Raw genomic sequence first — 23550 nt, forward strand, 5'->3', positions numbered from 1 at the left:
TTATTTCCAGAAAATTATGTATTTCCTGGGAAGGTGTTTTAAAATTTAAGGGGTAATCAGTTGAATCCACAAGCTTTGTTAGATTCGAAGTGGTATATAGCATAAGAACATCTGAGGAAGAGAGAGTTTAGAAAATTCTTCGATCTGTTGGACATAATCAGGATTTATGATGTTCCATGTTAACTCTATAGAAAAGCTTGACTTGATAATCTAGGATTTTTGTTAGTTATCACGCAAACTATTTTATTTTATTTTTTATTAATCATGATTTTAGATGAATATATAATATGTTTCAACACTAAATTATTGGTATTAAAGTAAATTAATATATTTGCATATTATTGGCAGGTGAGCCCGAATTGAAAAATGGTCCTACCAATTCTTTGCGATACACACCGGACTTGGTAAGTTTACGTTATTTTAGTTTTTATATTATTATTTCATTTAACTGTGATATAACACAATTAATTTGTACCGCGTTACATGGAAACCATGTCATTGATTCCTCCTCTTCTAAAGTTAATACCAGTCCTTGAACAAATCTTGATCCATCGAAGCTTTTTTATTAGATCACCAGAATAAAGGCAATTGGAGCTTATTATTTGTCATTTTTTAAGGAATTAATGATCATCAGGCTCCCTGATAGATTGCTGCATATATGAAGAGTGAGTCCAGTCCTTTTTTTTCTTCTTTTATTCAGGGGTCACTTATGGCCAAAGTTTTTCTTTCTTCCACTGCTACCTAAAATATCTATTGTGAAATTGACCCTTTTTTTTATTTCCCTACCTTGAAAAGCGCATTTAAGGTAATTTAGCTGTACCTTTTTTGGGCTTAGGACATGTTCTGATCTCTCTGCTGCTTCATGACTCTGCAGGTTTCTGCGCAATTTTTTTTTTTAATGTTGAATTTCTTAATTCTTACCTACTGAGGGAAAGATCTGTACTGGATGAGAAGTTGAGGAACTTTGATTATTTTGCACCTGGTGTGTCGTTTCTTTTTTCATTTGTCCAGTTTTGCTTTTAGTATGCTTTGCAGCAGTTTCAGTCCAAAGGTGTGAGGGATGGGCTGCTTCTGTTTTTGCCCCTCTAATAGTTTCAGGGTTTTTATTCTTTCCAGAGTGTTGATTTGAAAGATAAAGGAGTGTGCCTTTCATTTTTCGAAATTAGTCTAACTGCCTCATGCTCTTTCTCAAGGTTTTTCATACCTCCTTTTATTACCGTTAAATGAATGATTTTCTTGCTCTGTAGAAGAATGGCCAATATTTCTTCAATTCTTGTAGATTTTAAGTAGTTTCTATTTGATAAAATTTCTACTTATGGGAATATTTTCATCTATTATTTTAAGGAGGGCTGTTGCAATTTTAACACTTGGATATGTGGAAACCAGGGTTGACTGTAATACAAATTCTCCAAATTGTGATATTGTACTTTTTAACATTTTTATTTGTTCTTTTTAGGTTTACGTTGAAGGTATCACAAAAGAGTTGGCGACAGAACTAAAATCAGAAATTCGGGAAGTAATCGCACAAGTGGATGATGTTTTGTCTGAAAGTAACGATTTTGAAAACTCCAGTTTCAACTCTTTAGAAAAGCGATCAAGCATTGATTTGCAAAAGATGAATAAGAGAAAAGCATTTGCTTTGCCTTTCGCCGTTTCACACGCCAATAATGTAAATGCTCAACAGCAGCAGTCGTCCAGCGTCATAACAACGCCCAACTCGGCCATGTCTTCCATATCTGCTGAGAAATTTTCTAAATATTTAGTCGGGTTCACTTCTGATGTCGTGTCCGAAATGAAGTCGGAATTCCGAGGTGTAGTGAATGCGGTCGGTGGGCTTGTATCACCTGCAGTAGAAGGGCCCAAATCAGTTAACGAACAAACTGATAAATGTGACAAAGAGGTGTCTTGGTCAAGACCGGAAACAAATGGCGAAAGTAAAAAAGTTGGAATTAAAAGTAACTCTGCTGAAAACAACATGTCCCACTTTAAATGCCAAAAAGCGGAAAATTACTGCAAAAATTTTCAAAGCTCGCATGACAGTGGCATTAATATGACAGAAAGGGACCTATCGCCATCAGAAGGGCAGGAGCAGAGATTGAAGTCAAACGATGATAAACCAAAGAATGCTTACAATTTACTCGAGCTTGAAATAGGATTAGAAAACATAACAGACAAATCTAAATTATCTAAAAACAAAAGTCTGAATAATAATAGTGGCCTTGTGAACAAATATGCAACTAGTCCTCCACAATGGCACTGCCCACCGAAAGAAATCTGGCGGCCAGTGTGTGCTGTAAGTACTATTTACTATAAATAGCTAGTTGATAACTATCTCAGTTCGCCTACTGGCAATCCTATCAGTTTTTATCAAAATATACTAGACTATGAGAATAGATAAGTTAAGCACTATAACAGAACCAACTTAAGAATGATAGAATTATTTTTTGATTTTCTGTTATTTCTATTGGTTTTCTAAATTGACTGAATTCATAAAAAATTGGCTTCAAAAGTTAATTGTAACAAATAATAAACATTATTGCAATTTCCTACAGCAGCTTGAGTAGCCTGTTAATATTGTAAAACTGATTTAGTTCACATTTCCAACTGTGCGCTGTGACTCGCTGTTGATTTTTTTGTTTGGTTCTAGTTGTCATTGTTATTATAATCTTCTATGTTTATTTTATTTTTTCAAGTATTATATTGTAACTTTTTGAATAACAAAAAGTACCAAAAGTGATATAAAATTATTTATAAATACATATTTTGAGATTTTGTTCCTTTACAGATCATATATATATTTTTATAATTTAAAATTAGGGGTTTTTCTTTGTTGTAGAATTATACAAATTATAATAAATAAATAGTTATTTTATCAAATCTTAATTTTATTTTTATTTTTTAGTAAAAACTAAAGATTAACCCTTAAACTCAGTAATAAAATCTATAATCATTAACACTTAACTTAATAAATTTTTATATTTTGTTAACTGGTCAAAAAGCAGTTCTAATAACGCTTTGCTGGGCAGAAAAGCTATTTGTAGAATCACTACAAAAGAATCGAAAATCATTTGCCCACTGGTGATATAAAAAAATGGTTAATTTTGGATTTTTTTTCTGTTTTATAATAATTAATAATCTTCAAGGTGCAATAAAAATCGAATTAGCACAGATGCAGGTTCAACAAACATCCTACTAAAGTACAAATGCAAAATTATAGAAAATATTTATCAATGTCAAATTATCTTCATAATCCAATTCTTGCGGTGAAACTGGATAAGAAAAAAAATCTGTAATTTTTTATTTTACTGTGCACACAAGTTGTTCTAGTAAATAGGTTTAATTTATTTGATTGAATTTTTACTTTTGGTATTTTGTCACATTATTCATCAACATTTATCGCACTAATTTCCTATGTTTGCTGATTGTCATACCTCACATATGCAGTATACGCACATATACTTATACGCTAGGCAGGTAAAATGGGATAAAGACAAATTGTATTCAAAACCAATAAATTTTACAGGTAATAACTGCTCTAATTCAGTTCTTAATATAAGTAGGTAAAAAAAAAATATTTTTGTTGCTCCTTATTCTATTTCAGTATGTGAGTTAATCCAACTTAAAAATAGACAGAATTATAGAAAGGTGGATGTGTTCTTCTAAAAATGCAGATTTAAAATGAAATTGTTTTTAATCGAGCCTGTCAGGATTAAAGACTTACTGGAATATGCGCTCATTTGACCAGAATTGCCACTTTTACCCCAAAGGTGCAGAATTTTGAAGTGATTTAATATATAACAAAGTACACTCTGGGTCTGCATTCAATGTCAGGAACTTATTTCAGAACAAATATGTTATGCCAAAAGTGTTTAGAAATATATATATGAATGTTAACTAAAAATAACATTGATTTTAGTTCAGAATTTGTCATATTGTTCAGATCTGTATTTTCTTTCTTTTTTATAAATATATTTTTGATTAGGGGAAAACGGACAATAATCTCAAACATTCTCATAAAAGTACAACACATACTTCATACTGTTTTGTAATTTTGTCTTTTTTTATTTGCTATTGTAATGTTATTTACCATTAGGTTTGCTTTGCCTGCACTCACTAGGGTCTGTCATGTGTGTTTCACTATCACGCCATCATCAGACCCAGTCTGTTTACACAACATTGGAGATATGTCTGACAGACCTAACAAGTACAGGCAGACCAAGTTTTATATGTTCATCACCCCGTAGACCACAGAAGTACATCATCACAATTGTGTGTTGTTAGTGGCATAACAAAACATATATTAAAAACAAGGAGTCTGTCCGATTAAATATAAATAATTGTCAAATATTAGAAAAACAGACAAGCTTGGGATCCTAGTACACACTGTAATGATATATTTTAGCGTGAAACTTCTGTCATTAATAATAATTAATTATTTTCTTAATCTCTAATGATGAGTAAGTGATTTTTGGGCCATACCATTCATTTTACGCTAGTGGACCGTGGTGGCTGAGTGGTTAGGGCGTACGAATTTGCCATGCCAGTGGTTCTCTGTTTCAATCAGCAAGCACAGCCTATAGCTTCTTAATTGAGAATAGACAATACAATCTTAAACTTTCTTAATTGTTGGTTATAATAAATATTAAGAAAACTGATAGTTTGGGGAAAAAACAAAAAACAGATGAACTTGCATCCTAGTACTCACTATAATGCCATTTTATCACAAAACAGTTAATTTTTCCCTTTAAAAGCTCTAGTTAATTAATTTTCTTAATTATCTACAGTCTCTTTAGTTAATTATGTGATTTTTTGGGTCAAATATATTTTTCATTCTAGGTTAGGGGTGGCTGAGAGGTTAGGGTGCCAGCGGTTCTCGGTTTGAATCCCATGGCTTTTAAATTGGGAATAAAATGAAGCAAATATTGTAAAGTGGTATCGATGGTTAATCCGCAACACCCAACAAGTTTGATATTAATATTATATTATTTCCTGTGTCACAGGAATTACTTTACTTTGGCCCATTGCAACTGATGAGGTTATACCAATGAGTCAAAAATGTACAGAATAAATAAAAGATATTTTATACCACGGAACACTTGGTTTTTATAACTCAGTAAACAGTTTAAATTTAATTTTATATACACTCATTTTAATGCAGAAAAATGACCATATAATGTGGGAGGTTTATGGTCAGACTGCTCAGATCATCGATGACCATTGTTGCTTTTTCTTATCCTTCAATTTTCTTTTTTTTATGTTCACTTCTCTTGTATAGAATCCTTCTCTGCTGGCTTGAATATACTTGTATCCTTGTTATTTGATAGTTTGCTTCTTTCATGATTTTTATTAAAATTTTGTTACACATTAAGAGTTGAACCAGTTTTCAATTCGAATCATATAAAAACATAGTCAACTGATTATCTGTTAATATCTTCTAAATGTGTTTAATGCCAATGATGAATATTTTGTAGATACTTTGATACAAATCATTAATGATAAAATATTATTGATTATCTAGACTTGGTGATCCAAAGGGTAAAAAAGTGCACATTCGAGGAACAACCCCTCCCCTACAGCACCCCCAAGTATTCATTGGCATGTTCAGGAATCATTATTGACAAATCATTTGTCACATTTCTAATAAAGATGTATTTATGTAATTTTTTTCACTTGCATATTACAAAAAACAAAAACTGAGGTAATGAATCAACTAGTTCTTTCGCAATGCAGTTTGTAGTATTAATAATATTTGGGTGTATAATATAATAAAAATATTTTACCTTTAACAATAATGCTGTTTCAGGCAATTAAAGAATTTAAAATGATCCAGAATGGAGACAAGATTTTAGTCTGCATTTCAGGAGGAAAAGATTCTTTATCATTACTTCATACACTCCACCAGTACCAGTATTACGCCAGATCAAAGGGTATTAATTTTGATATTGGCGCAGCAACAGTCGATCCAGGGAGCACAGCGTACAACCCAAAGCCCTTGAAGCCTTATTTGCTTTCACTAGGCATTGAATATTTTTATGAAGAACAAAGTATGTAACTACTTACACTGCGTTAAAAAGTATATTTCATGCCTGAATTGTTTACAGATATAATAGAACAAGCTGCCAATTTTCGTTGCAAATCAGTTTGTAGCTTCTGCAGCCGTATGAAACGTGGGAAGCTTTATGTAACAGCAAGAAAGCATGGCTACAATGTTTTAGCTTTAGGGCAGCATTTAGACGATATTTCAGAAAGTTTTCTAATGTCAGCTTTCCATAATGGTCATCTGAGGTCCATGAAAGCACATTATTATGTTCAGTAAGTTACAAGGCTTGCTTAAGCTTTTAATAAATTCTATATGACACATAAACGGTCATGTCTAAATTAAACTCATAACATTATACCATTTTTTAGCGAGAGAGATTTGAGAATTATCAGGCCTATGGTGTATGTTCGAGAACGTACATTGAAAAAGTTTGCTGCAAGTAAACATTTACCTATCATTCCAGAGAAATGTCCAGACTGTTTTGAAACCCCAAAGGTGAGTAAGATTTAATATGTGTAATTATCACCTGGTTAACTCTTGACAATAATTTCCTTCTTACATATTTCATTATAAACACAAATGCCTCATAATTTATGTTTTTTATTATTATTATTTTTTTTGGTGAAAGCAATTAGTCTAGTTTTTGAGGAGTTTACTTTAAGTCCCTGTTATGAACACCATTGTTCCACCATGCTTAGTGCTCTTTGGGTGAACTTTTAATGTTGAGTTGAATTTTTCCCTCTCAAGTATGACAATGTCATCAGCATAGCCTTGGGTATAGATTCCGCTTTCATTTAATTTGCTAGATCATTCACTACCATATTCCACAGCATAGACGAGAGTTTTCCTCCTTGTGGACATCCTCTCGCCACCACTGCCTTTTCATGGAACATGGAGGCCTGCACTTTTCTACTTTTTAGCATTGCATATCCATCTGCAGCAAGTTTTATCAGTTCCTCGCTAGTTTTTCAACTAGCCTTTCAAGTGTTTCGAGTAGAAAGGCTGTTAGACTGATCAGTATGACTGCATCTGTGTAACCTTCGGAATGAAGATTGCTTTTACAGTTCTTCATTTGCTTGGGATGCATCCCATTGCCAGGCAGCATCTGTGTATTTTTACATGTAGAGGAATTAGTGCTATTTTTTCCGTTTGTAGGAGTTCTGGGTACATCCCGTTTGTTCCTGGAGATTTGTCTGGGCTGAAGTTTGGATTCAGTATTCTTCCTTTTTTTTTGTTTTTGGTAGGTAAAAGAGGTAAAATGCGAAAGGTTGTAGGTTGAAATGAAAAAGTGTCATGAGTGAGACTCGAACCCATGACCTTCGGCTCATTACGCCACTGCTCTAACCACTTGAGCCATCTCAACCTACAACCTTTCGCATTTTACTTCTTTTTGCCATTTTTCTTGTTCCTTATGTCCAAGTTGGTAATATTTTTAATTCCGGAACATGTGTACTTATTAGCATTTCTAATGTTTCCTTTCCAGGTTGTGTGTGTTTTCCATCTAGTTTTTTTTAGAGTCCCAATGGGGTTTATAGGTTCTTTGACAAGGATTTTGTGAGTCTACTTGCTTCAGTGATGTTTTCAACTTATGTGGAATATTTCATCCAAGATTCTTGTTTTGCCTTTTCCATCTCCCTATTGCATTTGGTTACGGTTTTAGTGACTGGCAGATTTTTGGTGACCCTGATGAGGGCCGGTGTTGTTTGAAAGTGTAGCGTTGAGATGATATGTCTGGTGCCCAGGACCGAGTGTGTGTGCCTGTTGGTAGAGAGAGCAGTTGGATGAGGTCCGGGTCTGTGAGTCGGCTGACTCTACATCAGTTGAAGGGATTCTGGTGCAGCAGTTGGCCAAGTGCAGCGGTTTGCCTGTACCCGAGTAGGCTATGTTGAGAAGGCAGGTTCGAGGCTAATGCTGAGAGTACCCTTGTCATCTTCATAGGTGCTTCATTAGTAATAAGCAAAAACTCGTCGGAGAAAGAGTCTGCTATCTTTGTCTATTAATGATTGGTGAGAGCTCGTCGGGTAGATGAGTCTCGAGGTATGAGTGAGACCTCGTCGGGTTGACAGGTTTGAAGCCAGTGGGGCAGTGCCCCTGCTTATATACGCACTGGCTCTGCTCTGATTCACTGCAGAGTGGAGGGCGATACCATTCCATAACTGCCAGTGACACCTAACGGATACCATGGTAACTGTAGGTTTCCACTGCATTTCAGTATTCCCTGTTTTCCTTGCTCTATTCTAAAGTTTGTGAATTATCTACTACTTGTCTGTCATTCCACCATAAACTGGAATAAGAGCTTTTTGTCCTCTCAGATCAAGGAATTTTCAAAATTGCATAATGTGAAAATAAGCGATGTTTATCACTCATTACGGGCCCCAATAACTGGGATAATGGATGCATCTGGAATTATCGATATAATGGTAATCCTTGGTAAAGATGAGTGTATAAGAAGGTTGCAAGCAGTTTAAATGAAACAAAAAAACTACTTGACAACCTACGCCATTACCCTTATAATGAGACTAAAGCTATTATTTATCTTCAGTCTGTGCACATTAAACGACAAAAAAACTTAGCGTATTTGGCATTTCATGTTTACTTTTTTGCACTATGTTCACCTTATGTCTTTTTAAAATTTCTGGTTTTTTACCTATACAAGCTCAAACGCGCTTATAAATCGTTTAAGACATCAAAAACGCCAATGTTATAGATAGTGAATAACTAGCTACTCGGGTTTCTTTGCTTGTTTTTCTGCTTAGTGAATTTCTTAAATGTTTATGGCTAAGGTTAGTTGCTTTATAAAGTTATCTTTTTGTTGGTGTAGGTGGTTTGTAGACAGGCTTCTTAATATAAGTTTATTATAGCTTCTTGTATTTGTGTGGAAGTTAGCTCAATATCATGGGTGCTTTTAATGTTAGCTATTGTAGTTGTATTTCCCCCCTGGTAACTTGCCGAATTTCTCTCAGTTTGTGTTTCGGTTGTTTCGACCCACATTCCATGTTTTATCCGCTTGTGAGATTTTCATACGTTTTGATGGCCTGAGTTTGATATCCCTAGACACTGCCCAATTCACTATTTGGTTTGCAATATAGCAGGTAGTGAAAGTAATATAAATAACTTCTTGTCTTCTGTAAATTACAAATGCCAGTTCAGAGCCTGTATTAATAACATTACAATTGTTAGTTAGTATAAATTCCAAATGCTTCCCAGCTCTTTTGTTGGTGTTTGTGCTGTTCCATAATCTCATTATGCAAGTTAGCATTAACTGTAGGTTCTTTTGCCTGCAGCATTGAAGTTTTTTACCGCATTTTTACTATTGTAATAACTTAAAACATAATTAAGTCAATCAGTTTGTTTATAAGAGTTTTCTGAATTTTTTTCACAGTACAGGCCTAGAAAATAAATTAGTGCAATAGAATCAAAGGATATTTATTATTGAAGTTAGTCTTTTTTAATTTTTTTTTTTTTTCAATTTTTCAGGAAAGACTTCGTATTAAACAACTGCTTGCACAACAAGAAGTCATTTTTCCAAAGTTGTTTCACTCATTGAAAGCCGCTATAAAACCATTGATACGCTACAGGTACACAGGTCAAGAAAGTAACATGATCTCTTACAATGAATTGGATCCTATTCAGCACTGATGTGAGAAACAAGAGGTTTTATATATTTGATTTGAAAATCCTATGGAGTTTAAATTTATCATTACCTAGAACAAAAAATAAGTATATCATTATTAGGTAGTTGGAGGAAAAAACAAATTGCCTTAATATATGTATAAATAAGAATTTGGCAAAAGGGCTTCCATGAATTGAAAATTGATAGTCGTGTTATGTCTGTATTAATATCTAACTTTATAACTGTTATCATAAAGGTATGCAATTATTGTTTACTGTCAATATTATACTTTGTAGTAAATTTATAACAAAAGTCGTTATAAACAGAAGTTCATATTATATGTTTTACTAAGTGATTTTTATGACACTATATTTTTCTGATTACATGTTAAGAATCAATTTAATTATTTTTTAATAGCATAGAATAGTTAAAATGCCATATTTTTTATAAAGTTTAGTAGCACCCTAAATCTACATCTGCTCTTAAGAGTTGGTATTGATTTGAAATTGTGATGATTTAATAAGAAGAACTATAAAATGTAGTTTGTAGATTTTTTGTTTTTAGTTATTAATTTGTAAGTTATTGGCACATTCTTTCTACTTATATTGTCTATAACTGATTTTTATTTTTATTATAACTATTATTTTATGTGTGCTGTGATCTGTGAAAAAAAAATGTGCTTAACTATTTCAGTTCTTTGTATGTGATGTTACCAAATTTCACATCGTTTAAATGTACAGGAACTTTACCAAGTTCTTGGTAAATTAGTCACTTCTCTGGGAATGTGGATTAAATTTCCTGTAACAAAGTCAATGACATATTGTAAATAATTAAAGAGCTTAAGTTTAAGGCTTTGAAATAATCCAATCTTGTCACGAGTTTAATTATGAACGTAGACTGAAAAAATCCATAAAAAATGTTCATGGGATGTGAGCAATTTGTAAACATTTTATATAACCATCTTGATCATTGGGTTAAGCAATTTTCAAGAATTTACTATCAACTTTTTTGAATTAAAAAACTATACTATTATTATTATAATCACAATAATCATACAAGTACTTTTAGCCATTTAAGGATTTTTTAATTTGTTCAAAATCATTGTTCAACAATAAAAATATAATCATTTAACAGTTTTCATTAAATTTTTGGATTTTTTTAAATTTAGATTTATATAGGCTCAAATCCGCACATGTATGTACATACTATACAAATATGTGCTGAGTTGAGCCTATTCGCTTCTCAATATATATATATATTCTGCTTATATATATATAGAAGAAGGTTAAACTTAGACTGATATGACTATATGTCTATCGGTCGCTGGCATCTGAGAAAACATCTACACAATATGGGCACAGACGGAGATAACCGCATTTGTAGATTAATCAATGAGGTGGAAGAAACAATCGCCCATATCATCTTCGAGTGCGAATCAACCGCTCGGTTTTCGGAGAGGTGTCTTCTCAGTGGGCAGTGACCCGTCAGGATACCTATCAGCCTCCTAATTCCCTTCCTTGAGATAGAGAATAGCCATTTCGATTCTGCTGATTTGATCGCCTTACAAACTCTTTCAGTTGCCTGTGTCCGGGGGATAAATTCCACTCACTAAGGAATTGTTTCATGCCCCAGTTATTAATTGCGCTGTTTTCATAGAGTAAGGTAATACCGGTTGTACCCTGACAAACGCAGTATTAGAACCTTCTTTGGCTAGGCCATCCGCCTTGTCATTGGCATGGTGTCCTTTATGTGCTGGTATCCAAATAAGGATTACCTTGTTCTCAAGCCTGGAAGAGATGCTATTGATAAGATCTATAGTTTCTTCCACCAGTCGTGAGGTTGGCAAATCTTTTTGTAATGACCTAAGACAAGCCTGACTGTCAAAAAAATTCTAATATCTTTTCCCTTAATTTTATTTTCCATAAGTGTTCTACAACACACATTATTGGCCCAGATTTCCGCTTGAAAAACGGAGGTTTTATTACCAAGAGGGGAGGAGATGCTGATTCCTAATTTTGGTATGTAGATTCCTGCACTACTCCCTCTACCTTTGATAAGTGATCCATCTGTGTAGCAGTCTATGTTATGATGGTCATCATCCAAACTGTTATAATTCACAAGGGGTGACTACCTGGAAGTGCTTTTTCCCCAAAGGGGTTTTAATCTTTTTATCACTAACGCTTAATAATTGACCGTAACCTTACTCAATAGTTGTGAGATTTTCGAGTGACCTATGTTATTGCACTTATGATTCCAGCTGCCCTCACTAATTAATCTGTAGCAGCTGATTAGTGCTCTGACCTTAACCTCAATGTGAAGAGGTGTGGTATTGGTTATGATTCCAAGTGCTAGGGTGGGTGTAGTTGAAAATGCTCCTGTCATCATCAAACAACCTAGTCTTTGAAATGACCTTAATTTATTACTGTTCCCTTTATTTTCTAGACCTTTCCACCATACTAAAGCTGCAAAAAATAATCTAGGTAACAATAATTATTATATAAATTATAAAAATAATCATTTAACGGTTTTCATTAAATTTTTGGATTTTTTTTTAATTTGTATTTATATAGGCTCAAATCCGCACAGTCTGTACATACTATACAAATACGTGCTGAGTTGAGCCTAGTCGCTTCTCATAGTGCTTTGCTATTTACAATGAATTGCCAGCAGACTCAAGAATCACAAGGTATTGGCAGTCCGGGGGCAAACCTCAGTCATATCTGTCCAGCCTCTGACGCTGGGCTCTGAGGGGGAGGTGGTCAACAGCTAGGTCAATTCACCACTGAACACATACAAACCCTTTCGTCATTTCATTTTTATAAATATACTACACAAAAGTACTACAAGTAAGTGTTCGAAGTGTCCCACCAAGTTGAAGGATGCAACTCCTTGACTCTATACAGAATGCGTGCAGGAATGCCACTCGATATGAGAATTGTGCTTGAGCATGGCAGTAATTATCTGGTCCGCTGTTGTGATTTTTGGAGGAAACGCTATGGTTTTATAGTAATAATGACAGTTTTTTTGTCTCTAGCATGTGTTAAAAAGGGAATGTATTTATTTGCGTGAATGTTTAAAGTGATGGAGTACTCTGTCTCCCTAACTGAGTGAATGTTTTGTAAATAGGAAAGAATGTATTTAAGAGTGAGTGAGAGTTTGAATGTGTTTAGATTTAGGAACTGATTGCGTTGGGTGCTGAAATGACCTGTCGATAGCACCCGGAGCCCAACCTCATTGGCTGGACAGATGACTGAAGTCTGTCTCTGGACTGCCAACACCCATGGTCGGTGATTCTCCAGGCTTTGTTCCATTCATTTTCATTTCATTGTAAGTACAAAAGCTGGAATTGCCGGTGTACTGCGAGAATTGATAAGCCTCAAATCTGTACACAACTGCATATATACTTGTGCAAGCAGTACGTGAATTCACAACGCTAATTAAATAATATTTCTTGAATGAACTTTTTTCCGTATGGCATCTGTTGTGCTCTTTGAAGAACTACAGAAAAGATGTGGCGGCTATGTGTATATACAAAAATAGGATTGATTACCAGTAATAAACCAAAGCTCTATGTATACAAAATTACTCATTTCCTCCAGAAAATGTGGAGCTCAAAGACTTGCTAGTATGCTTGAGCACAATTCTTATATTAGGCAACATTCCTACTTGCTCCCTGTATGGAACCAAGGCTTGACACCCTTCAATTATGTGGAACACATTGAGCAACTTTCTCTGTATGCTGAGCACATAAGCGAGCTTTGGCCCAAAAGTAAACATTCATGTGACAAAGTGTTAACAACTCTCCATCCAGTTTCTTGGGTGTTTTCTTTGAAGTTGCTTGACTGTTTCTGATAATTTAATCATATGCGTATAGGAGTTTGCCCTCAATGTACCTCTTTCTATAAAATCAGCAAGATTGTCATGACTGCCATGAAATAACTGTTGGTCATATTAAATAGGAAAAAAGACTTATGTTGACTCGTTTATGGAGAGGCCACACCAGGCTTACAGTTGGGCATTTCGAAAAAAAAAAAAAAAGACTACAGAGATATGCTTTATGTGGCACACAAGTATCTGTTAAGCATATTAATGTATTAACGGAATGTGAGAAATTAGCGCCACAAAGAATAAGATGTGACTTGCCTGCCGATTTTAAGCACAGTATTGGTTATAATAAGAAAGTGTTTCAACAACTGAAGCAGATAAATGTATACAGTACATATAAGTGAGCCCTTTCATATGCGGTTTGTAATAATATCCTTAATTGGAGTGAATGTATTTATTAGCCTGAATGCTATTGTACGTTTGGGTGTGCTTGTGATGGAATATTGAGCACCTACAAGCAAATCAAAGTAGTCTAGGTCATTTAGTTTTATATATATTTGCAGCAGGACAGGGGAGTAGCCACTGGTGTAATATCAAAAACCCTATAGACTACCCAATTGTGTGAATGTATTTATTTACGTGAGTGGCTAAGTGTATATAGACATGGTTTGTGTGAAATATCGAGTAACCACAGACCTGTCGAGCCTATTAGGTTAACTTAGGATAGTGAATGCATGATTTTTACAGTGTATGAATGTATTTCTTGAATGAAGGGTGAGCATCAAGAAGACAATCGCTTTGCCGTGCTCTCAACCGTAGTTTCAGGCTGTACATAATTTTAGCATATTGTAGGGGGTCTCAACAGAATTTAAAAACTCTTGAAACCCTCCAAACTTAGGTTAGATAATCTTTTAAATAGCATGTATGTTTATTTTAATTGACTTAGGCTATTTGAATCAGGCCTGGTTAATAAAAATATGCGACAATGACAAAACAATAGCCTTAGCTGCTAGCCGGCCGTAAAAGATCATTTATAGGGACACCAACAGACGACTTAAAATGTTACCGCCATACACTTGTCACTTCAAAACAATTTGACAGCCTTTATTGCAGTACCTTCTGAGATACGAATAGGCAAGCTAAATTAAAAAGCAGAGCATTCCAATTTAAACTATTAGAAGCCTACAAAAAATTCATAGAAGGCCATCATATAAAGAAGACCAGCAGAGATTTTGCTGATGTAGTTCGAGAATAAGCCACGATGATTTCCCGCTTTTTTATAAAGAAAAACTAATTTGTCGGTCCGGGCCAGAGGTTTTGTTGTCTTTTAGAATAGCACGGCACTAAGCCGTTCGTATTTGATGAAAGGAGGGAGTCTAAAATTGACAAATCAGTTGGAGAAAAACATAAAAGTTATGAGCTCCTATGAAATGTTATCGGCCACCAACCGATGATTTTTGGCTTCAGCGTGGCCATAACTTGGTTAGGTGTGTTATTAAAATCCTTTAACCACCTCCTGTCCTTTTACCTGATCCTGAAAACCTACCAAACCGGTCGACGCTTCAGAGTTGTGTGTGGCACTTAGTATTGGGAGATAAACCGATCCTTGACCGCATCCTACAAGGGAGCGTCCTTGGTCCAACCTATTCACTATTTAAACTGCTTACTTCCATCCTGAATCCATTCCAACACACTTCAACCATTGCAAACGACATCGGATTATTAGGTACGAACCCGAATTCCAAGCCACCGTCAAATATCCAGGAACACCTCCAGGCTTAGCGAATAATGAAAACCAACTAAATACGGCCTTATCCTAGACTATACGAAAACAAAAAGGAATTACGAACATACACACAAGTGATACTTACTTAATACTTAAGACTAATCGAGGACAGCAGACTGAAGTGGTATCTCTACACTAGATTGAAGCGACCAGAACAGAAGATTTGGGTAACTAAGAAGATTGCTTGGACCAAATTCAGACATGGATGTAACAAACTAAGACTCTAAAGATCAAAAATTCGACTGATATGAACATATGGAGCTGAACTGTAGGGGTACAACATTTAACGTCGCCATCCAAATTACCTTCCATTCGCCGCCAAAATGACCGCCATTCCAAAACCTCCCTTTGTTCAAGACTGGAACCATACTTGCTTTCTGAAGTTTAACTATAACCTTTCGTATCGACCTAATCCTTCCGTTCTAGCCATCTCTACTATCAGTTCTACCAAAAACTCTTCATTGGACATACGGAGAGGAGTGAGATTCCACGAAGCCATCCAAGCATTCCATTCAAAAGTGCTTAGACAGAATCTCAAAGCTCTTTACAACATATCTAACTTCACCGTCCACAATGACCTCAACCAAATTCGTACATGATTTGATCCAGAACATCTACTATAACCTTTCATCTCCCCCCAACCTTTCGTTTACGCACTCTCTACTCTCTCTTTCCCCGAAAACGCTTCATTGGACATACGGAGGGGAATTGTGAGGTACCAACATCCATCCCATACAAGCATTCCATTCGAAAATCCTCAAAAGGATTATCCAAGCTCCTTACTACGTATCCTAACTTCACCATCCACAACGACCTCAACAACCTTCGTTCAAGACGTGATCCGTTCCTGCTTCCCCAAGATCTCTTACTACCTCCCACCCAAAGAACCCTCCTACCGGATGGCTTCGAGATCTCGCTCCTTAATCCCTCATATTGACTGTCAGCGTCGGCTGGTTTGCCCTGGTGCAGTGTTGTGTGGAGAAAAACAAACAAAGACATATTTGTACATATACTCGTGCACAAAGTACAATCAAAAAGTCAAAGGTTGTAGGACGATCGCTATGGCAATCTGATTTTGAACAACCAGTCATCACGACAAATCGTTTTCTGTCTGGCTAGGTCTTAACACCTGACGTCTTTCATAGAAGCAACCCTCCATTATCGGATTGAAAAATATGAATTTACAAATATCCCCAACTGTATGGTCACAACTAATTAATTCTTTATCAAATAATAATAATTCAGCCGTGTTTTTGTCATTTCGTCCAGTAAATGGCCCTGCTGTTTTTTTCCTTTAATAATAAGGCAGAATAAGGCGTTGAAACGGAATGATTAATTGAGAAAGAGTACTCCGCATAGAGTTTAATTAAAAATATGATTTAGGGATTGAAAAAGGATCCGGTCGCTCGTAGGGTAGATGATGGATGGGGAGGGAGCAGCCTATCTCTAGAGGCCACTTGGTCTCCGTGTCCACACATAACCACGGCAGATTGCTAACCCCCGAGCCCCCGATTACAAGATATTGACCCGAACCTAACCTCTAATCTTACATGCGCACTCTCCTCAATCCACCCTCCCACCATCCCACGCAGGAAACACTCACACGCACAATCATAGCAAATTACTCCTTTTCGAATATTCAAATATCCCGAGGAGTGGGCTTTAAAGAGGTTTCCAGCCTCGTTCTATCCGATTACGGGTTTATCAATATACAAACTGTATTCATTATTTTGTCGATTCGTAACCGAAACTTACAGGACACCCTCCGGTAAATCGATAGAAAAATTCCCTCAATCAGAATTCCCTCAGAAATTGATGATTCATGATTGATTCGTATAAAATTATGCACCTTCTTATGGGAAAACTGAAGAAAGATAAGTCACGATTACTTGAAGAGGTCGGAACTTGAGAGTGGCTTTATCAATCGGGTGCTTTTTTTGTCAAAAAAACATCCCTCGCTTGCTTAGAAGCCAATTAAACAGAAAGTTTGACCTAACACTAATTTCCTCTCTCATATGGATTTCCCTCCGTGGAACATTCACAATTGTCTGTGTAACGGACATTTATTTATAAAAAAATGCGTATCTATGAGGGTTTTGTAAGGATTTTAGCTTTTTTTTCGGTTAAATTTAACACTTTATAACTTCAACTCGACCTTTTTTAACTCAAAATTAACCCTTTGTAACTTCAAATTAACTTTTAATCTTAAATTAACCCATTGTAACTTCAAATTAACCCTTTTTAATTTCAAATTGACCCTTCTTTAAAGCAATAAAAAAAATTTGTTGGTATTAAAAAACAAGTTAGTTATTTGGACTATTTCGGCTTTTTGCATTTATTTATCCAATATTCAAAATGGGATTCACCGATTGGCACTTTATTTGCGTTATTGACTTTATGTTGTCTTATCGGTCATCTGGTCCGCCTATTTTCGCTGTTTTGCTTCCGTCCCAGAAAGATGGGTCACATATAGTTTTTTTAATGTAAAGTTAATACACTTTTAACTTCGATTTGACCATTTTTAATTTCAAATTAACCATTTTTAATCTTAAATTAACCCTTTTTAACTTATAATTAATTAATTAATTAATTAATTTTTGTCATCCTAAATGTATTTGTTAGGTGTAAACAATGTTTGTAAATCCCAGGCCCTGAAGATGATCTCAATAAAGATCGAAACGTTGGCACGATAAAGAAAATGTTTTTCTGAAACCTACATCACACCAGACCGCATCTCACGATTTCTGAATAATTAAAATCTAAATTAACCCTTTCTTTAAGGCAATGAAAAATTTAACAACCACATGAAAAATTAATTGCAATTATTAAATGAATTACAATAAAATAAACCAAATAAAAATAAATAAAACTTATAATGTAGAATTCAGGTTTTGTTAAGATTTTTAATATTTTTCCCGTTAAATTAACCCTTTTTAACTTCAAATTAATTAATCCTTTCTTTAAAGCAATAAAAAACAGGTGATATAAAACATGTAAAAACATGTAAAATACCTGTATACTTGCGATTTTTTTCTACATATAAAATAATTTGGTTTATAGAAAACCACATGAAAATTAATCAAAATTAGAAGTTAGATAAAATTAAATGTAAAATAAAATAAAAATTCTTCTTTTAATTTGAGAAATAAAAAAATAGTTTCTTATCTAAAGTAACACATGAAAATTAATTACAGTTAAAAAATTAAATTTATAAATAAAATTACCTACAATTAAATATAAAAGAATGATCCTATTAATTTGAGATTTTTAAAAATAGAAAATCATAGGTCTATAAAATCATTATTTTATGATTAATAGTTCAAAGTTGAATAAAGAATCTCCTGTCTATATTTCACCTTTAGTTGTAATTAATTTTCATTTCGTTCTGTAATAGCCCAATTATTTTTATATAAAAAAAAATTGCAAATATACATGAATTCCACATTACACGCTCATATTTCATAAAATCTCCTAAGAAAGGGTTAATTTGAAATTAAAAAGGGTTAAATTGAAATTAAAAACAGGTTACTTTTGAAGTTTAAAAATAGTTAATTTGATGTTAAAAATGGTTAATTTAGTGATAGAAACTATATTGCCTAACTGAACTATATTAAATTGTCTCGCACTGGTCGTTTCAATTACTTACATTCTGCAGAATGTTCGAGTTTGTTTACCTTTTTATTGTATTTTTTTAATTTTTAATAATTGTTATTATTATAACTTTGACAGACGTATATCATTCCATGTTGTATGTACTTTTCTTGTAAATAAAATTCAATGATGAGATCTAAATTTTGTAAATAATAATGTATTTTCTATATATTTTTCTATCATATGAGCATGAGCGTTTTTCTAACACAATTTAATAAAAATAGCCGTTTAATCAATTAAATCATGCGATTTATAAATAAGTCACTATGGCGAAATAAGTCAGACTTAAATAATACGGAAAAGAGAAGGCGGTCAAACAGAACAAATACAGACTAGGTTGCAGATTATTACCCAGGACAATATCCTGCCCTATGTTAACTTAATGCACTCACTTGCGCTTCGAAATTACTACGTCGTTCATTAGACCTACAGTGTCATCATCGAAAACGTAAAACAAAAGCCAAACAAACAAGCTGTTTTTTTTTAACAGTGAGGGTTTTTTAACTGTAAGGGTCGCACGGTATGGGAAAAGCTCCGTTTTCTTTTACGGTCCCCGCAGCTGACGATAAGGGAAAACTGATATTTTGAGTGGGATGTCACCTGGGCTGTGTTTGCTCAACGAGACCGGCGGTGCGGGGAGGTGCAGCTGCATCGCCATGAATGCAAACACTCGAAAACCCTCTTGTGTGGTCTACGTGTCGCTCGACGATCTTTGATATTTTTTTCCCTCCGTGGGACAGAAATTTCTGCCCATTTTTAAATTATCGAACACGCCTTTTTTCTTGTATTTGTACTCAATAGTGCTAACACGGATTTGCATGAGCTGTTAGGAAATCCTATCAGGAATCGATTTTCTCTCGGTACTTCTTAACCCTTTATGACCTAAATTGACATAAAGAAAGGCGAATATTACCAATTTATTTCAATTAATTAATCTTTATGTAAGGTATTGGTTGAAATGAAAAAGTTAGTGCCACGAGCGGGATTCGAACCCACGACCTTCGGCTAAATACGACGTGTAATCGTAAAATGTCGTGTAATCAGGAATCGATTCTCGGCGACAAATGAAATGGCTTCGATCCACTCGGACACCAACCTCCCATCTCACCTGACCTCGAAGTCACGATAGCTCAAGTGGTAGAGCAGCGGCGTATTTAGCCGAAGGTCGTGGGTTCGAATCTCGTTCGCGACACTAACTTTTTCATTTCAACCAATGCCTTACATAAAGATTAATTAATTGAAAGAAGCTATTCGTTCAATCGGACTACGAAATATAATGGATTATCAATTTATATTAATCCATATAAGTTTAGTTGTCATAATCGATCACATTAATTTTTCTTTTTATCTAAGGTCTTGGTTGAGATGAAAAAGGTATTGTCACGAGCGGCATTCGAACCCACGACTTTCAAGAGAAGTTACGACGCTCAAGTGGTTAGAGCAGCGGCGTATTGAGCCGAAGGTCGTGGGTTCTAATCCCGCTCGTGACACTAACTTTTTCGTCACAACCAAGACCTTAGATAAAAAGAATAACTATCAATTCAATTAAAAGGATAGCGAGAAATCCCGTAAGTTTAGTGATTGAGTTTAGATTGGCGCCAAATAAGTAAGTGTTGCCAGTACGCGGGATGGAACATTGAAGGAAAAACACTGCACCCGCTCTAAACTCATGGAATCAGGAAAGCTTTTGGTGTTGCCTTGAGGCAACGTTGGGCAAGAAAGGATGAACTGTTTAAACGAATTGACTCGGATTTCACAATTACACACCACTCCTTTAAAGGGACTTAACTGTTCAAACCTAAAATTATTTGATACAACGCATGCCATTTTATGTACTAACTAGCTTTTACCCGCGACTTCGTCCACGCGGTCTCTGTTGTAATGTACCTTTCTATTGAGATACTGAGCTAATATAGGTTTATAAGATAATGTTTCTTTTTATGAAATTCTTATCTTCTTCAGTCCACTTCGATCTGTTCATGGAAAAATTGTCTATATGATCTCCTTAGGGATGAAATGTCGACAAATCCTTTCTTAGCGGCTATCCATGTCATTGTAGGAATGCACTGTCGAAATTTCAGAAAATGGTGAAAATGTGGAGGATAAGACTGGGACCATTGGGCGACATTCCTTGATGTCTTTTTCAGTTTATGTTTCTCAAATGTACTATCAACAACGATTGTAAAACTCTGGATCTCCCTCCCAAACCTTTCCATCCTTCCCAAGTAAAAAATCTTTGGAGTTCATAACCTCCATGTAATTCTTACTTGTCCTCACAAGGCTATAGTATTGCGTATTCGTTCTTACAGTTCAATACCCTCCCAACCATCGTTCTACTGACCCATCAACCCAATATAGAATTTGGCTATGACCGTACCCATCTTTCGGGGGAGTTGACACCTTCTGTTCTACACAACCCAGAGTATTGGTGCTTTTCTGCGACCCAGGCACCCTTTAAAAACTTAAACGCTTCATAAACACAGCTTACAGTGAACATACGAACAGAACACGAAGCAATTCAATATCATTCCATCCAAGCATTGTATTCAAAAGTGTTCAGAAAGAAATGACTTGACTTGATCGGTTCATCCTTGCTTAAGTTTCTCTGAAACTTTTCACCGAGCCATCACTATTATTTCCCATCCCGAAAACCAACCATTGGACATACGGAGGAGAACGGTGAGGTTCCACGAAGCCATCCAACATCCCTTCCAAACATTCCATTCAAAAGTACTCAGAAGGATCCTCCAAGCTCCTCATCACATATCTAACTTCACCATCCACAATGACCTCAACTATCTTCGTTTAAGACTTGATCCATTCCTGCTTTCTGAAGTTCTACTATAACCTTTCGTATCGACCTAATCCTTCCGTTCTAGCCATCTCTACTATTTCTTCTCCCAAAAACTCTTCATTGGACATACGGAGCGGAACAGTGAGGTACCACGATGACAGCCAACATCCCATCCTTACATTCCATTCAAAAGTGCTTAGAAGGATCCTCCAAGCTCCTCATCACATATCTAACTTCACCACCCATAATGACATCAACTATCTTCGTTCAAGACTTGATCCATTCCTGCTTTCTGAAGTTCTACTATAACCTTTCGTATCGACCTAATCCTTCCGTTCTAGCCATCTCTACTATCTCTTCTCCCAAAAACTCTTCATTGGACATACGGAGCGGAACAGTGAGGTACCACGATGACACCCAACGTCCCATCCTTGCATTCCATTCAAAAGTGCTAAGAAAGATACTCCAAGCTCCTTACCACATATCTAACTTCACCATCAACAATGTCCTCAACTATCTTCGGTCTAGACTTGATCTTACTACATATCTAATTTCACCGTCCTCTATAACTTGACTTGGTCCGTTCTCATATGCTGAAGTTCCAATCTAACCTCTCGTCAAGCTCTACTACATCCCTTCCCGAAAACCCTTCATTGTACATACTCATACTATCTTCTACATTTCTTTTATTAAACCAAGATATCCGTTCCTGTATATACCCCTACATCCTTAATACTCTCCAGGTCCTTGAGACCCCCCCCACTTATTCCATTACATTGAGTGCCTGCCTGGGTGACCTCACCCCCTTTAGGAAGAACACATGTCAATGCAATTTACGGTATATTTACATGAAAAATGGTACAGTTGGAATTTGGTAATTTCAACTGATTCTTTTACAATTTTAGTTTAACCTCGAAACTTATTCTAAATGACAAAGTGTAAGTGTGTTGAAAGTGTTAGATGTGAACGGAACGGCGACTCCCTCGGATTTTCGAATCCCTATTCAAAAAAAAAAAAAATGTAATGCCAAACGTAATTGTCGTTAACTTGTAATAGATTTTGGTCAAGGTGAGTGGACAGTGCGAGAGAATATGTTTGAACTAAGGATTGTAACTACAATATTAAAATGATTCCTCTTCGGCAAATAGCTTGTCTGCGCGGCCGCTGGCTCTCCAACCCTGTTTGAATTATGAAGCAAGCAAATATAGGGAGCGAGCAAATATTTGCAAAGCACAGTTTGCACACTCGAAATTAAAAGCACACAGGGAAAATAGAGCAGTTTTGGGTGGTAAAAAGAACGTGTTGGTACTGTATAACATATTAACAAAGGTTTATTCGTTTGGTGTTGAATAAAACACCCCCTGTTCAATAACGCTAAAATACAATTAGATGCTCTTGGTTAAATTAGATGGTGGCTTTAATCCGTCGTCGAGCCCCTTGTTGACTGACTGAATGATGACTGATTGAATCGTTAGTAGGCAAATGTTTTAAGGGCTTCCTCGAGTTTCCTTCTTCGGGTGACTTACAGAGAAAGTACATACTTTTGTTTTTCTTTGATGTTTAGAAAACTAAAATAACCTTTTATTTTTTTTCCATTTTCACATTCATTATGTGAATTGAGCGTATTTTTGAGATATAATTACGATTTTTTAGCAACGGATGTTTAAATGTAAAGATAAATACTAGAATAATGCGAAGAAGCCTCGTATTTTGTGCTTGACATAACGAAAAAATCGAATGATGAACTATTTCATTTATAAACATTTAAAATTTGCTTAATTATCGGCAGTAATCTGCAGAGTGGTTGAACAGATTTGATTGGGTGAGAACCAATGATCAAC

The 23550-nt window shown here is 35.2% G+C and overlaps 1 protein-coding gene across 2 annotated transcripts in view; it reads left to right on the forward strand.

Annotated features, from left to right (window-relative positions):
• LOC106664088 overlaps nucleotides 1–10750 on the forward strand; it is a 131803-nt gene extending 121053 nt beyond the window's left edge. The window contains exons 15-20 of one of the 2 annotated variants that reach the window (XM_014389475.2): nucleotides 349–404; nucleotides 1457–2293; nucleotides 5804–6044; nucleotides 6102–6312; nucleotides 6409–6535; nucleotides 9518–10750. In XM_014389475.2, coding sequence (XP_014244961.1) covers nucleotides 349–404; nucleotides 1457–2293; nucleotides 5804–6044; nucleotides 6102–6312; nucleotides 6409–6535; nucleotides 9518–9679 — 1634 coding nt within the window. In that variant the 3' untranslated portion in view covers nucleotides 9680–10750. Of the gene's footprint in view, nucleotides 1–348; nucleotides 405–1456; nucleotides 2294–5518; nucleotides 5756–5803; nucleotides 6045–6101; nucleotides 6313–6408; nucleotides 6536–9517 lie in introns of those variants that run through there. The other variant, XM_024227571.1, reaches the window with a different exon arrangement.
• Nucleotides 10751–23550: the final 12800 nt, after the last annotated feature.

The sequence above is a fragment of the Cimex lectularius genome, unplaced genomic scaffold (assembly GCF_000648675.2).
Source record: "Cimex lectularius strain Harlan isolate CLEC.00 unplaced genomic scaffold, Clec_2.1 scaffold127, whole genome shotgun sequence".
Taxonomy (NCBI): Eukaryota; Metazoa; Arthropoda; class Insecta; order Hemiptera; family Cimicidae; genus Cimex; species Cimex lectularius.